Source organism: Drosophila albomicans, chromosome 2L, assembly GCF_009650485.2.
Source record: "Drosophila albomicans strain 15112-1751.03 chromosome 2L, ASM965048v2, whole genome shotgun sequence".
Taxonomy (NCBI): Eukaryota; Metazoa; Arthropoda; class Insecta; order Diptera; family Drosophilidae; genus Drosophila; species Drosophila albomicans.
The window spans coordinates 4,548,898-4,565,354 of record NC_047628.2 but is presented as its reverse complement, the minus strand read 5'-3'; the positions used below and the strand labels follow the sequence as shown (position 1 = coordinate 4,565,354).

The 16,457-nt window shown below is 39.7% G+C and overlaps 7 protein-coding genes across 7 annotated transcripts; 3 read left to right on the top strand and 4 right to left on the bottom strand.

The window, feature by feature from the left end:
- Positions 1-313: 313 nt before the first annotated feature.
- Positions 314-2,352, bottom strand: LOC117565154 (stAR-related lipid transfer protein 7, mitochondrial). The gene has a single exon (XM_034244136.2). The coding sequence runs from the start codon at positions 1,805-1,807 to the stop codon at positions 512-514; it is 1,296 nt and encodes a 431-aa protein (XP_034100027.1). The 5' UTR covers positions 1,808-2,352; the 3' UTR covers positions 314-511.
- Positions 2,353-2,840: 488 nt separating this feature from the next.
- Positions 2,841-5,340, top strand: LOC117565150 (transcription factor TFIIIB component B'' homolog). The gene is made up of 2 exons (XM_034244129.2): positions 2,841-4,415; positions 4,483-5,340. The coding sequence occupies exons 1-2, from the start codon at positions 3,021-3,023 to the stop codon at positions 5,194-5,196; spliced, it is 2,109 nt and encodes a 702-aa protein (XP_034100020.1). The 5' UTR covers positions 2,841-3,020; the 3' UTR covers positions 5,197-5,340.
- Positions 5,341-5,785: 445 nt separating this feature from the next.
- On the top strand, positions 5,786-6,538 carry LOC117565155 (NADH dehydrogenase [ubiquinone] 1 beta subcomplex subunit 9). Its single transcript, XM_034244137.2, has 3 exons — positions 5,786-5,965; positions 6,058-6,197; positions 6,257-6,538. Exons 1-3 carry the CDS (start codon positions 5,868-5,870, stop codon positions 6,451-6,453), a joined length of 435 nt encoding a protein of 144 aa, XP_034100028.1. The 5' UTR covers positions 5,786-5,867; the 3' UTR covers positions 6,454-6,538.
- A 341-nt stretch (positions 6,539-6,879) lies between these two features.
- LOC117565156 (DET1- and DDB1-associated protein 1) lies at positions 6,880-7,612 on the bottom strand. The gene has a single exon (XM_034244138.2). The coding sequence runs from the start codon at positions 7,350-7,352 to the stop codon at positions 7,020-7,022; it is 333 nt and encodes a 110-aa protein (XP_034100029.1). The 5' UTR covers positions 7,353-7,612; the 3' UTR covers positions 6,880-7,019.
- Positions 7,613-8,148: 536 nt separating this feature from the next.
- Positions 8,149-9,521, bottom strand: LOC117565302 (immunoglobulin-binding protein 1). Its single transcript, XM_034244339.2, has 2 exons — positions 9,260-9,521; positions 8,149-9,205 (listed from the first exon to the last, which is right to left on the bottom strand). Exons 1-2 carry the CDS (start codon positions 9,389-9,391, stop codon positions 8,198-8,200), a joined length of 1,140 nt encoding a protein of 379 aa, XP_034100230.1. The 5' UTR covers positions 9,392-9,521; the 3' UTR covers positions 8,149-8,197.
- Positions 9,522-10,173: 652 nt separating this feature from the next.
- LOC117565443 (glutaredoxin 3) lies at positions 10,174-11,233 on the bottom strand. The gene is made up of 3 exons (XM_034244534.2): positions 10,865-11,233; positions 10,542-10,804; positions 10,174-10,473 (listed from the first exon to the last, which is right to left on the bottom strand). The coding sequence occupies exons 1-3, from the start codon at positions 11,072-11,074 to the stop codon at positions 10,296-10,298; spliced, it is 651 nt and encodes a 216-aa protein (XP_034100425.1). The 5' UTR covers positions 11,075-11,233; the 3' UTR covers positions 10,174-10,295.
- Positions 11,234-11,556: 323 nt separating this feature from the next.
- Positions 11,557-14,051, top strand: LOC117564870 (ribosomal RNA processing protein 1 homolog). The gene has a single exon (XM_034243818.2). It carries the CDS (start codon positions 11,677-11,679, stop codon positions 13,669-13,671), a length of 1,995 nt encoding a protein of 664 aa, XP_034099709.1. The 5' UTR covers positions 11,557-11,676; the 3' UTR covers positions 13,672-14,051.
- The last annotated feature ends 2,406 nt before the right edge of the window (positions 14,052-16,457 follow it).

Here is a 16,457-nt window from a genome sequence, read left to right as displayed (position 1 = left end):
GGTTATGATTTTATTGGGATAATCCACCAATATTTAATAGAGAGCGAATTTATATATTTGCTTTTTCGTTTATGCTTGTATAATTTCAGTAATTTCATTTCAAATTGCTTTAAAACAAAACCTTCAAACTTAACCAATATATAATATATATATTTTTGTATGTTGTATATTTCTAATTAATTTCTTCAGTGTGGCACAAAAGAATGAACATTTTGTAAATGCCGCCAAGTTGCTCGAATGCGTATTTTATTGCACATTTTGCGGATGTCGTGATGGAAACAAAGATTAGTGTAAGTGCTAGAAACTTTGATGATTCCTAATTAGTTATTCTATATATTTTGTATGCTTAAAAATGAATTACAACATAAGATGACCAAGGTAGGGGAATATTTGGGGAGGGGCTTTGAATTATCCATTGGTATAACTCCATTGCTGTAGTTGTTTTGCTTCGCTCTTTATTCCATTGCATCTAGACTATGTATATGGAGGAACTACTGCAGTTCTCAAGAGATCAGCGTTCCTTCTCATTTTCGTTAAGCTTGCGCCTGTGACGACTGAGACTTCCCAGCCAGCTGCCGCGTTGATCGTTTGCCGTGTATTCGTCGTTGATCAGAGTAAAGCTATTGTACATGTCCTTCATCTTAATGGCGCGGGAGCAAGCATAGTTCTTGGTGGCCACATACATTTTGGTGAGGAACTCGGGCATTTGCTTTTGCGTCACCCACGATTTGATGTTCTGCGGTATGGGAATGCCTGGATCATCGTAATACGTGAGCACAAAGTGCAGACCCGGCTCATGAAAGCCACGGAATGGTTTGATGACCATCAGGCTCCAATAGTCCGTGACCCGCACCTTACCCGATATGCTTGGATAAGTGTTATGCTTGGCGGCACGACTGCAAATGAATATCATCTTCTTACTATCGTCCTTGTGATAGCGTCGACAATATACGTAATCTCGATTGGCAAAGAGACGCGGCCACTGCATCTCCCAGTAGATCAGATGCGAATTGCTGCCCGGCACAGGATCTTCGCTGATCAGCTCCAACCTCAAGGCTGTATCATCCCATTGTCGACGATAGTCCAGATCCGTTTGCACATGCAGAAAGTCATCGGCGGTAATGTCATCGAATCGTGCATATACCTTGTAAGAGTACAACGAGGAGCGTTCTTCACGACGCCAAATGCTGAACTCGTTTTTGCTGAAATACGGCTCCCAGTTGCGATCCTCCTGCGCCTGGATACGCACCTGGCCAGCCGGTGCACTGCGCGTATCCAACTCCAAGGCCTTGTGGCAATTGCTGATGCTTGCCGCCTGCTCCTCCTTCATTGGCTTTTGATCGCTGCTGGGTGGTGGCACAACAATGCCGCCTTTGCGACACCGCTGATTGCCCAGCTGGCAATAGCAGTATTTCATCTTCTTGGACTGGCAACGTTCGCACAGCTGATTGACCGAGAGTGTGTTGATGAAATCAATGTCACGCTGGCACAAATCAAAGTTGGCTAACGACAGACGTTCCTTGCTCCAGTCGAAACCATCGCTGTTGCTCAATCGCTTCATGTTCAATCCCATTAGGCCCACTGCACTCAGCATCATGCCCCGAATGGGTGGTTGGAGCTCGTTGCGATAATAGGCGCGCCAAAGTTGCTTCAATCCTTGTGTACCGTAAACGGACTGATAGAAGCTGAACAGCTGCTGGACGCGGCGGGAACGTTGCGCTATTATTGATTCACATTGATAACTCCAGGCGCGTAATGTTTCCCGCGATTGATTTTTGATGGCGAGCACCAAACGGTTTAGTAGCATAGTGACAACCGGCTAATTTGATTGCTGTCGTTGAGGGCGGGGGGCCGCAGCGCTGCTTGCATAACAATCGAACAGCGGCAGCAGCGGCGGCAACGGCGGCAGCGGCTGAACTGTTAGTAATATTTTGCCTGTTCCTCCGCTACAAATTTAGAGAGACACACACACACATCACCTGTCACATTTGATGCCGTCGCCTCTCAACTTTTATAATTTAGTTTTGTTTCTTCTTTTTCAGATTGTTGACAATAGTTCTATGTGTATGTTATGGATTCAGTTCGTTGTTGCTTTGTTATCAAGGCGCCCACATTTTTGTTCAAAACGTGCAGCGTGCAATTACTTGTGTTGTTGTTGTTGCTATTCTTGTTCCCGTGGCGGTGTTGGTAAACTCGCAATTTCGTAAGCCCTTCGTTCCAAGCTCAGTACATAGCTTTTTTTTTATTATTTTTGTATCACAGCTTAAACAATAATATGAACTTATGAAAGCTACTCAACGACGACATAATTTTTTCGGATCTTGATAATGACAATAAAGACTTGTATTAGTTTATGTATGTACTTTATTTGTAGTGCATTGTAATAGGGATAACTGAAAACAGAATGAGTGTAGTCTGCTTTGTTCTTAACTTAAATGCAGCACAGGCATACATACATAGTAAACATTACATTACAGCAATAAAACTGAGAGAAAAGAAAAGGAAATAAAACGAAATGATTAAAAATAAATGTATCAACTTTTTCGATTGATTTGATTAAATATAAAAATACGGTAATTATATATATTACCAGCTGTTATTCAAAATGAATTTGCCGCATTTGAATTTTACTATATTTTAGCTGAATACTAGTTTTAAATTGACTAGCCTAAGTTTAAAAATTTGTATATATGTATATTAGCAATCTTTTACTAAGGAAGATTAGATAACTGTTTTTTTCTCTTTTTCTTTAATGAAAGGAAATTTTGCAACTGAAATTTTAAATAAATATTCAGTCATCGAAATTTTAGTTTAGAAGCAGGTATTTTTGTTTAGTGCGTTTTAGTATATTGATGTCGTCAGCATACTGTTCGTGTGATTTTTCGTTATACAACACTGATAGAGAAAAACTCGTGCTGCTGCATATTTTGTTGTTGTTGCTATTGTTTTTGTACGTGCGGCACAATTTCGCAATTAACTTCCTTATTTTCATGTGAGAAAAATCAAAGAAAATACAAGCAATGTCCGCTCGACGGCAACGCATCAAGGCAGCAGCCAATTTGAGTCAAATCAAACGGAAAGCACGTAAAGAAGATGCTGATATAGCAGCAGATGCACCTGCAGAACCACTCCCCGTTCCTATGGCCGATCCCTTAGCCATTCCCGTTTCCGAATCCCTTTCTGTTCCGAAACAGGAGCATGCAGACGAGGATGTTAATGAGATTGCATTTAAAATGCCGGCTGTCAGCAGCCTAGGGCTAATGGATGATGTGTTTCACTCAGACATCGAGGACAACGTGATCCAGATGGATCTACAAAAGACGGCAAACGGGTTCCCGATGTCGCCGAGCAAGGCGCAGGCTCGACAACGTGTGCGTCCCACTCCCGTGTTTGGTCAACGACGCAATAGCTTCGTGGGCTCCCCGCTAGCTGCCGATTACGATGGTGACTATCAATCACCCGGCACACCAACGCGGCGTGAACGCTACTTAAGCGGATCCTCAATGAATGCGGGCGGCGGAGGAACGCCACAACAGCAGATGCAGGCTTCTCCTAAGTATCTCGGCAGCGTGATGAGCCCAGGAATGGGTCGGATTCGCACTGAGTCCAGTTGCTCCGTATTCTCAGATTCCGGTGGCGTGGGGAAGCAGCGCAAAGGAGATGGAGAAAAGTCATCGCAGTCACTTGCCCAGCAGCGTGTGAATGCTAAGCGTGACTTTGAGACACGATTCAATAATGGCGTGCCTGATAAGTCAACATTCAAAATGTTTGACATGATCTTCTACAATCCCGACAGCAATCCCATGGAGCAAAAGCCTCTAGTGACCACCATCAAGGCGGAGTCTGCCAATGGCAGTATTCACTCCGATGAGATGAAGCCACCAAAGGCCGAACTGATGGAAACCAAAGCTGATGTTGGAGCTGGTGCTGCTCCTCATTCAGCTATGCTAGTCCCACAGCTGAAGCTAGATGCCAATGGTGAGATGATAATCGATGAGAAAACTTTGGAGATTGAGACTACGGCCGAGGTTGAGGCGCGCAAAGTGTTAGCGAACTCATCGTTGATACTAATGGATGAAACTACTGGCGACAATGGTTTCTACAAGAGACACAAGCGAACTCCAGCCTGGTCGTCGGATGACACAGTGCGCTTCTATCGTAGCCTTCAAATTATTGGCACGGATTTCTCGCTGATGTGTCAAATGTTTCCCAAGCGGACGCGACGCGAACTCAAGCTGAAGTATAAAAGGGAAGAGCGCATGAATGGACAGTTGATTAACAAGGCGCTACTCTATCCCAAGGCTTTCAATATTCAAGAACTCAAGGAACAGCTAGAGAAGGAGGATCAAGAACGTCTTGAAGCTGAGCGACAATGGCAAGAGATTGTCGCAACTCAGCCTACAAATATCAAAAAGGTTTGCATTACTCATAACTAGAAAATTTAAGTTCGCATAAAAAACCATTAAATTATTGCCCTTGCAGCGTTCCAAATCACAACAGAGCAAGGGAGCTCGAACTCTAAGCGATGGCGATCTGGTGTATGAGAACGAACAAGTGCTGAACAAGAAGCTGGGCAAGCACGCCCTGGCCAAACGCCGAGCAATGGAGAATGGAAACACAATGTCAGCCGCCAAACGAAAACGACGCCCATTAAAGCAAAAACAGGAGGCCCTGCAACTGGATGAGGAGCTGGAGCAGGAATTTCCGTCGTCGTATACTGATATTAAGCGAGAGGGAACCATTAAGACCGAACAACTGATCAAAGACAGAGGAGAGCAATTACAGCAGGAACTCAATTCATTGCTGGACGATGAGGAGTCTGATGACAAAAATGAGAAGGCGTTACATAAGAATGTCATCGACATGGAATATGTGAATGAGGCTAACTTGCCGTCAGATGCTACAGATATTGACACACTATCGCAAGCGGATACAATATTCACCATTGATTTCATTGGCGAGCCTTCTCCCCTCAGTACATCTAACTCGGCATCGGTTAGCGAGCATGACATTGAACAAATATTGACAGAGTTGGCCGAAGGCTCCATGGTGCTGGTATCCTCAATAGATCCCAATTATGAAGATCGTATTGTTAACGAGATCTATATGTACGATAAGCAAACCGGAGATCTTTGCGAGCAGCCATTGGATATACCTGAGCATATTGTTCAATCTATATTGAATGTTATGAGTTAGATTTTAAAGTCATCGGCTTATTTACGTAATTTAAGAATGCATTTTGTAGTATTAGCCTTTATTTCATTAATTGTTGATATGTAATTTATACAGATAATTATTCAAAAATTATATTAATATGTATTAAAGCGGAGTCGAACAAATGTATTTGGCTGTGCCAATTTGTTTGCTTTATTTTCAGTGTGTGAGTACTGAAAAAGTCATAAAAACTTAATATTTCATTCTTAAACGGCATTCATCTTCATATAATTATTCCATTAGAAAATCAATAAAAGCTTATAGGTTCTCAACTTTCATAATTATTTTTGTTTTCTAAAATAGGGTTTTCTTAAAAGTTTCCTCCTCATACTTATAATTTTCGAAAACTTTTTGGATTTTTACAAATATTTTGAAATTGGCTAGACTAATTTTGAATTTTATTTTTTTTTTATTTTGTGTTTTAAGTTACCACCCGACACCCATGGGTAGAGGGAATTTTGAATTTTAAGTAAATAATTGTTGAATTCAACAGTCTGGCAGCGCTGTGCATGAGTGCTGGGTAACTACGTAAACACTGCGGCGCTTTGCAGCACACAACTTTTGACAGTTTTCAGTAGCTGCAGCTGATGTTGTTGTTGTTGCCTACATACAACCAGCAAATTACAGAATTTAGACAATTCCACTAACGAAATATGGCTCAAGTTCCCTTGGCAATTGTGTCGCACAAACGCCAAGTGTGCAGCCTCTACAAACGTGCCCTACGTAACTTGGAGGCGTGGTATGATCGCCGGTAAGTGGTCGTAGCTATTGTAATTCCACTTCTCGATCTCGGTTATATAATAAATTGTTGTGCGTCTCCATTGAATCCTTACTTGATGATAGCGAGGTATACCGCTATCGTGCCGTGCTTATGCGTGCACGCTTCGATGAGAACCGTCGCAAGGATCTGGCTGAGGGCATGCGTCTGTTAGCTTGCGGACAACAGGAATTGTTTGAGACAAAGCATTTCCAGCCCAGAAACTGTAAGTTGAACATGCTGAGAATGATGTGGAATTTTCCATATATAATTGTATTTTTGCAGTTGCAAATAGCGCCGGCGGCTGCGCTTTTGAACGCGAAGTTATCCCACCAGATTGGGTGCTCGACTACTGGCATCCGCTGGAGAAGGCACAATATCCAGAGTACTTCGCCAAGCGCGAGCAGCGAAAGAAGGAATATGTGACTTGGTGGGAGAAGCAGTACGGCAAGCCGGATCCCAAGGATCTGGGTCATCATTGAAAACTAGCGCCTAAAAATAATGTAGTCAAATCCAATTGTTTGTTTCTGAAGTAAAAAAAGAGGTTGGACAAAACGAGCGCTGTTTGATTAACTGGCACAATCTATAAGAATCTATATAAAATAATACTCCTAATATTATAGATTGATATGTACTATAACATACTGAAACTAATATCATGAATTAATGGGAAATATGTCTGAAATCTTTGTGCTTTATGACATACTGACTCACACCTGAAACGGTAAGAGGCACCAGGAAAAGAGGTTTCTTATATTTCCAAGTGACTTTAAATGGCAACTCTTTTTTGTCTGACCCCAGTGTGAATTGCTGTATTTAAATCCTTCTCGAACACACGAACTAGTTACATACATATATGTATATTGTTTTAAGCACCAATACACATAAACCCAGATAAACTTCGCTTTGATTGTAGTTAGTGTCTAGTTTGTTTATTTTTAACATAAAGAAAATTCTTAAATTAATGGTATTGCTCCAAGTGGAGACAATTGTTAAATGGGTGTTATATGCGTATGCAATGCATCCAGCTGCAGCTTTTTCATTTGCCTCAGTTGAGCTCATTGTTGTCCAAACGTGGGCGCTTTTTGCTACTGCTGCCATTCGAAGTGCTGTTGTTGGCATTGCTTCCATTCCCATTTCCATCGTTCCCATGTTCCCGTTTTCTTTGCAGCGTCTTCTTGTCCCACTGTTGGGTGAGATATCGCAATAAAACACACCGCTTGTCCATCACAATAAGCTGTGCCTGCTCGGCCACATCCTCAGTGGGCAAGTAGATCGAAGCTCGCTTCTGCGACGTTCGAATCCCATGATCGCTGCTGAGATGCGCAAAGTTTTTCGAATCGTGTATGGGAAGACCTTTAATAAAGTCACTGACGGACATTGTTTTGCTCTTTTTGTTTTGGAGGGGGGTTGATTGCAATGCTTGAATATTTTTAGCGTGTTCTATCACAATGCAAAGAATTTGTAAATGTTTTAACACTCGTTGCCTACTTTGTGCGTTGGGGTTGGCAACACTATATGTATGTATAGGACTGAGTGATAATGTGCTTTATAAAAGTGTAAATTTGTAAGTGGCTCTTCTTCCTTTATGTTGTTGTCGATGGTTGTTGTGGTTGTTGTCGACGTCTAGTGTCGACATTCAATGTGACCAAAAACTGCAGCAGTGCTAACCTTAAAAATCTACCAAACACATGCAAATACCAAATTACTTAATACAGTATAAACTTTACACCTGTGGCAATGTAATTTGTATTTTATTTTTATTTAAAATGCATTCTATTGCTAATGTCGGGGAATGGACTCCATTACCACTATTTAATAAAACTCCAACGATGTTTCAATAGAGCTACAATTATATTCTTAATTCAATACTTTAGCAGTATTTTTTATTGGCCTTACTGAGAAGCGGTTTTCCCAAGATGACAAAGCTGGTAGATGTATCCCACTCCAATTCTTTACTAGATCGGCAGATGCTGTGCTTGGAGATGCTTTAGTTGCTGTGTTTTCTCAGTCTGAATTTCCATTTTGTCTTTAAGCTCCAATGAGAAACTTCATGCTTCATGAACGTCCTTCAATACTCTTAGACCGATCTATTAATACCTTACAGTAGGACATTGAATGTTTTGCTGTTTATGTGATAATTTTAAAAGATATGTATGATTTTTACTTTGAAAATGGTTAACCATTAAATACTTTCTTTATTCGTATAAAAATTGAGTGTGTAGTTTAACTACGATTGTGTCTGTTGCCATCACCACGACGCACCACATCCTTGTACTCATCCATGCGCCTCATACGTGCCAAATACTCGGGATCATCGTCCTCTACCTGTTGATCTTCAATGGCCTTCTCCTCTTCCTCCTGTACGTTAGGGTTGAGTGCAGCAGCAATTGCTTTTTCTTGATTGATCTTGGCCATTTTCTCGTCGTCAGGAAAGATGCCTTCCTCGACGCGTTGGTGGTAGAACTCATCGACCGTCATAATAGGTAAGCTGGGATATCCAAGGCCAAAAACTGCCTTTTGTGTGGCATTGCGCGTAATGATGAATGGCTGCAAGGGCTTCGGTTTTGCCTCTGTTGGATGCTGATGATGATTGTGAGGTCCATGACTATGGCCATGTCCATGAGCGGAAGCACCAGCTTTAGGCTGTTGCTGTGGTCCAATGGGCTCTTTTTGAGCGGCATTCATGTGGGCCAGACGCATCTTAACCATCTCCTTCATGACACGCAGACTCTCTAGCTCCTGCTTAGTGTCCAGGATACTCTTTTGCAAATACTTTAAAAAGAATTCACGACGCAACTCATCGTCGGCGGTTTTGTTCTTAACGGCGGCGCGCATTCGACCGATATATTCGTCAATCTCCTTCATCTTGCGATACTGAGCGATCTTATCGTTACGATTATAAGCAGCCTCCATTAATTGGCGTTGTTCGCTTTTCTGCTGAGCTGCATCCGTTTTGTTGTCAACTTCTTTTTTCTGTGGCGCTTCACATAGCTCATATTCCTGGCAGCGCTGCAGGTGATCGTTGAAATAGATCTCCCCCAACTCTAGCATCTCAGAACTATTCGGATTGTTCACCTTGGTGGCGAGCTTACCCAAAAAATACGGCAGCAGCATGAAAGGAAGTGAATCTGTGGAGACTTCGTCGATTAACTCATTGGAGCTGAACATGCTCACTTGGTTGACGATGACAGTGGCCTGTTCAAAATGTCCCATAGCAGTTTTCACTTTAGTCTGAAATTAAATGACGTCTTAATAGATATAAATTAATAAATTTATTACACTTACCTGGAATTCGGTGCCATTAAAGGGCAGCTCAGTGACTTCGAGCTCATCATAGAGGTTCCAGCCGTTTAAAAAGATATCCGATAGCTTCTTGTCCTCGCCGTTTGATGCATCCGCAGAATTGGCTTCAGCCATTTCACTATATTTTAATTTTATTAACAAATTTAATAGTTCAGAAATATTTGCAAGCCGCTTTCTGTCAGCTGTTCAGCAAAGTTGATGCATCGAGAGTATTCTTTAACAGTGTTGTAAAAATTAGCGATATTTTCAAGTTGTCGGCTGTTTGGCGAGAACGCTGCTGAAGAGACAGTGCTGCGAAAGTTTGGAATGTTAACTTATTGTGTCCCAAAATGTTAATGTCAAACATTTTTTTTTAATATTCAATAATTTACACGGCTACGTAAATTGTTCGTTGTTCAGTTTGCGTGGTCATATAAATGTAAATGGTTGAAATTTGTATAAAAGTATGAGCTTGCTGAAAACTACAGAATGTCATTGAGAAATGAGAAAATAAAAATACGGTATATACAAACCATAAATTGCAGATTTCAAATTGACAACTTATTAATAGCTTCCATTAAAAATTAGTAAACGAGGAATGTGAATTGTAATCTTTATAAATATATACGGATTGCGAATTAAACGTAGGAAGGAAAGTCACTTCCATCAAGGAAATTTTTTTAATTACTGCAAATATTTGGATTACTGAACGTACTAAGCTAAATTGCAATTTTGACTGTGTTTCTAAAATATACATTTGAGTTTAATAATTCGTAATATGTATAATTAAGTTTGATTTGTTGAAAATAACATTTCATACTTAAAAACATATTTGATGCTATATCAAAATTCGACAAAAAATTATGAAAACGATTACTGTAAAATTTCCAACGGTAGATTTAAGTTTTGTGTGACCATTATTAAATTTGAACTATGCTTTTATTTGTATGCATATAAAAAGTCATTGGACATTGTACATTGATGAGAGACGACTTTGTTGTTGTTTATGGAGTCAATTAATAAAACGTCGTTTGCAAAGTTAACCCTTAAGCGACGATTCCAGTTCGTTGTTGGCTAGTAGTTCTTTAATAATGTCGAGTCCACCAATCAACTCCCCCTTCACATAAACCTGAGGATATGTGGGCCAGTCTGAATAGGTTTTCAGACCCTGACGCACTTCTTCATCGCTGAGAATGTCGAAAGTTTCGTAAGGTAATCTGCAAACAATTGTGTATCAAATGAATATTATAATAACCATAGATTAGTTACATAGGAAGATGCATACTTTGTGTCATTAACAATCGCAATAAGCTGCTTGGAGAAACCACAGCGAGGTGCATTTCGGTCACCCTTCATGAATATCATGAGAGGCGCTTTGTTAATAAGGCTCTTTAAGCGATCCTCTAGAGTTTGGCCAGTGGCAGCAGCGCTGCTAGCGTTTTCAGCCAACTTCTTGGACTTGCTGCTGATAGCGGCAATATCAACACCATCAACACGATCCACAGCAGAACCTTTGTTAAAGAATATAACCGTGGGCACCGCTTCAATCTGTGAACAGTGAGTGCCATTAACTATTTGCAATTATGATACAGATCAACGCAAACATACCTGATGCCTTATTGAAATGTCCGGAAATTTTTCAGCATCTAGTGTAATGAATTGCAACTTATCACCTAGAATGTTTGACAACTCCTTGAGCACATCTTTAACCTGAGCACATTGCTCTGCCCAAGTCGCGGCAAAAAGGGCAACGGTTGTTTTGTCAGAACTGATGTACTTTTCATAACCTTCAGCATTTTCTATGGTTAACACCGACATGATGATGAATTTTGTGAAATGTTAACTTTTTAAAGCCAATTCTGTAGAAAATATGATTCTAAAATCAGCTGGTGAAAAGTGCAGCCCAGCGCAGTTTTGTTTCCAGTGCTAAAAGCCGTTCAATTCTTTAAAATGGAATTCTGTAAGTGAGACCAGATTTAATTTGTTCCTATGTATAAATAACACTTTTCATAATTAAAATATATACATTTATTCCCAAAATGAACGCAACTAATTAATATTCTAATAATATAAGGTATCCATATATTATCTTATATGAAAAATATGAAGTGTTATTCTAATTATAAAATGAAATATACTGTGATCGACAAATGATATATTCACTAAAAAATATTGTAGGTTTTGAAAAAGAAAACAGTATGGCTACTACAAAAATACAAATTTTTCATATATTTTTCCCTGCGGAAGAGGTATTAAAAAAAAACCAGTATATTTTGAAATTGAAGTTATGGCCACACTAATGCGATTTGTACGAGGCTACACAACACGTGCGCCCTCCTCTCTCTCGTCAGTCAAATTCAATCAATACACACCGGAGGAATTTGCAAAAAGTTCCGGCCGTTCTCTGATAATTATCAATTATGGTGACAAGGAAAAGACCTATTAAACGCAGCGCTCAGGTGGCTGCCATAGACAATGACAACGAGAATGAAATCCAAGACGATGGAGCATCGCAGCCCAAAGTGCCAAAGGAGTTGCTGGTAATTGCTCAGGAGGTGAAAATAGTGCGTGCGTTGGCATGTAATGACTTAACAAAGCGGAATCGCCAAATTCGCAAGCTGCGGAAATGGTTCCAGCTGCGTGCAGTCAGCTCTTTTCCCTTCACAGAGGATGATTTCATGCGGATCTGGAAAGGCTTGTATTACAATGTCTGGATGTCGGACAAGCCCTTGGTGCAAGAAGAGCTGGCTGAGCAGCTAGCCCAAATGGTAGACAGTTTTGGTGGTAACACCGCCTGCAGTTTAGCCTACTTCAGCGCCTTTATGCGCACCATGTGCCAGGAATGGTTTGGCATCGATCAGTGGCGTATGGACAAGTTTCTGATGCTTGTGCGTCGTATGGTACGTTACATGCTGCGCTTGCTGAAGAAGAGCAAATGGTCGCCGGAGCTGATACAGACATTCAATGCCACGATGCAGCAGTCAGTGTTGGCTGAGCAGCCAAAGTCACGTGGCCTAACCATGCATTATATGGACGTGTTCTTTGAAGAGTTGGCTAAAGCGGCAAATGAGGAAATTACGGCAGCGCAGGTCAATCTATTCCTGCGGCCTTTTGTGCACTATGTGGGGACGCAGCGGGATCCCAAATTGGTTGCACAGTGCCGTACACGCGTCTTCTACCATTTGTTGTATCAAAGTGAATTGGGTCGTGAGTACAGCGAAAAGTATAAGGCATGGAAGGAAATGGGTTTTCCTAGTGCCTCAATTGATGACGTCGAGAAACTGGACTCTGGCTTCGATGAAGAAGAGGAGGAAGAGGATGAAAAGCAACCACAGCCTGAGACTATATCGCTTGATCCACGTGCGGGAAATGTGGATGTGCTGATGCCGGAATTACCACTCAATGCTGACTGTGTGCTGGAGGAGTTGCAGACCCTGCTACGGACCCAGGAGTACAACAGCAAACGGCGCAAGGGACTGCGAAAGTTGCTGCACATCTTCGAGACGTATGCAGCCGGTGAGTTTCCACTGGGTGTGCGCAACATGCCCAAGCCAGAGGGCACTACACTCGCTGAGTTGGTCGAGCAGAAGATCACAGATGCAGATGAGTTTGAGGAGTCTAACTTTGGAACTGGCCGAAATCTAAAGAAGTTGAGCAAGTCCAAGCGTAAGCGTCTTCTGAGTTCCATAAATTTTGAAGAGGTTGACGAGGACAATTTCAATGAGGTGCTAGACAATGCCATGACGCCAAAGCTACGAAAGCAAGTGAAACGCAATGAAAAGGTGCGATCGAGCATAAACAATGCCTGGGTGGTGGAGAAGGTGGACGAGAATGGCGACGAGCCAACTGAAAAGGCGACGGCCAACAAGCCAGAATCAAAGAAGGCAAAAAAGACAGCCCAGAAGGATGAGCTGCCCAAACAGAAAACCAAACTACAGGCCAAGCAGCAATCTAAGGCGCAGCCAACAGTTGCTCCCACAAATGAAGAGTTAACAACAGATAAGGAAGCCACAAAAGCTGCACCTGCGGAAGTTAAGAGCAATGGTTGGGAGGAGCCACTAAAGCCAGGTGAACAGGATTATTTTGTTCCGTCACGTAAGGTGCAATTAAAACAGGCTAACAATAAACTATTGCTAAATCCACTTGCTGCTCAAGTCACTCCCAAGAATCCAGTACAGCGTATTAAATTGGAAACTGCGCGAACGGATAGTGGAAGCAAAAAGGTGCGAATTGTGACGAAGTGCAACAGCGCCTATCCTAAAAGTGACTATTACCGGCAGTTGAAGCTGTCACCACAGTTGCCATATGATGCGAATCGTCAGCCTGGCAAGAGTGCGCTGAAACCACACGTCCTTCCAGGACCCATAAACCCCAATTACAAGAAACCCAAACGATTATTTAACGATACGCTGTGACGCTGTGTAAACTGGCTAAAATTTGAATGGATTGTGTAATGCACGGATGGACTGAGATTGGCGATTGACTAGACCACATCCAGAGATGCCCTCAACCTCAACTCCAACAAATGCAGATGCAGCACAAACACTTTCCGTTCGCGAGGGCAGGTCATAGATACGAATCTAGTGGTCTTGATTTATGGATATAGTCTAGCTGATCAATATGATACATTAACTTGCATAGTAAATACAATATATTGTGTATCAGATATTTTTACATATACATACATGTATGCTTCTTATGTTTCCATATCTTTTCGCTTGTAGATTATTTTTCTGTTCCATTCGCGAATCTATTTGAATTCATTTTTACGTGGAATAAATATAAACTATGTTAAAAAGCTACAAATTATGTGAAGAATTCTTTGGTTATTCGGGGAAGACCTTTTCCATTTAAGGTAAGCCCTAACTACTTTTAGGATTTTTCTCAGAAATCTTTAGCAGATGATATGGTAAGTCCGCCATCCAATGCTTCAGGTAAATTATGTACATGGATCTTAGGTCTTCTTTATCTTGCCTTTACCTGAATAGTGTGACTGCGGAAAATTGCCTGTTAAAAAGTCCGCGGCATTTTCGACGGCATTTTACCATTTTGAGCATGGCAATAACAATTGCAGCCGGAATTTTACCCGTTCAACATTGTGAAATGTGGCTAGAAAACTGGGTTACATGTATTTAAAATCCGAAACATCATATGTTCTAGTTTAATGTATGAGCTAGTAAAGTGTACTAGCTGTTTAGGTTTTAATTAGTTTTTCGTAATACGTCGCATGAAATTACATTGTGAAATTGATTCATTTTTTTAATAATGATTTATTGAAGACTTAACTATAGTTGTACTTATGAAATACAATGCGAAATATTGGTCTCAATATTGGACTGTTGAAGAGAAATGTCTGGTTAAAAGTAGGTGTCAATTTTTATTGTTTCTATTTGAATTCTTTAAAAGTATCAGTTGTAAAATTAATTTACTTGCTACAAAAACTACTGAGACTATCCAAATTCAATACAATTTTGTTGTTCGCATTTTTCAAAAATTTTGTTGAAATAAAATTTGTATTGACTTATAGGATTTTAAAATTTTTAAGATCCTTGTTAAATAATTCAGCAATCCATTCAAAATATATTTTTTAATTTAACTTTCTCCTATTACATAAACAAGTGGATTTCTGAAAATCCGTTTTTTTGTTCTCCCAAAAGTAAATTGTAAATTGTTGTAAATTGTTTTTAGAATCTGGCATGCCGAACTATAATGGAAAACATTTTCTGGTTTAATCTGATATACTGAATACACTTATTTTTAGACTTCGATTTTTTTGTATACCACTGAGATACAAATGAGATGCAATTACTTTTCTTTTATTCTTAAATTTCTGACTTAACTCAAATTTCTTATTTCTTCTTTCTCATTGTACGAATTGTTTCTAGTCTAATTTGACACAATCCGCAGCAGCTAATTCAAATTTAAAAATTGAATTTTTGTTTGTCAATCGAATACCAATACTTTTATTAGATTATTATCGATTGTTTATAAGCTTTCTAAACAGCAGATGATCAGCTGAGGACTGCCAAGTACAAGAAATATTTCAGCAAACACATTATCACATTATTACTTTATTTAGTGCTGTGACTTCTGCAAATCATATTTGTTTTGAAGTTTTGTTTTATATAAACTTTAATGTTTGTGAACCATATACATATGTATGTACAATAATATGTGTTGCTTCTAAAATGAAATAATAAATATATTCATACAAAGATGTATTAACAAGCATATAGTATTGTATTTTTGTCAGTTATGGAATAGAATTTATTTCAAAATACCCTGTGTTCACCTGTATTACATCTACTTTTAAAAAATGGTAAATAATCTGCATTGAAATTATTTAATGTTATCTGTAACTACCCCTTAAGGTGTGTCACTTTTTGGGAACACTGTATGAGTACGCCCCATTTTTCTACAAAATAATTTCTCGCCATGAAAAACTGTGCATTTGGTACTGGAAGATACAGAAAAATATTTTTATACCCGCTACCCATAGGGTAGAATGTAGCTTGTGCTGGCAAGAAATGCATCTTTTGTAATTTTAAATAAATTTTTAAAATCGAATAATATAATAGTTGCTTTGGTTCACAATCTAACATATCTTGTACTTTATGGTATATTTTAAATGTAATAGTAGCTATCGATATATTTCAGTATTTTTATACCCGTTACCCATAGGGCTGAAGGGTATTATTAATTTGAGCTGTCAGGAAATGTATGTAACAGGTAGAAAGAGGCATCTCCAACCCCATAAAGTATATATGTATTATATATTCTTGATCAGTATCAACAGCCGAGACGATCTAGCCATGTTCGTCTGTCCGTACGAAACTCTAAATCTCTAACTACAAGAGATAGCTCTCTAATTTTTTTTTCGACAGCATTTGTTATGTCTGCACGCAGATCAAGTTTGTTTCAAATTTTGGCCACGCCCACATCCGCCCCCGCAAATATACAAAAATTGTCTAAGTTATGTATTATATTAAAGAAATACTTTTGTATGGGCAAAAACGCCTACTTACTAGGGGTCATAGTTGCTTTGGCCGACAATCTGGTATATTGTGCCGTCTATGGTATATTTTGAATGTGGTATTATATCGATATAGCAAATATTAGTTATTTATTTTAATATATTTTTAGTATTTTGTAGTATTTTCAGTATATTTAGAAAATAATACCGCAATATTTAACTTTTATT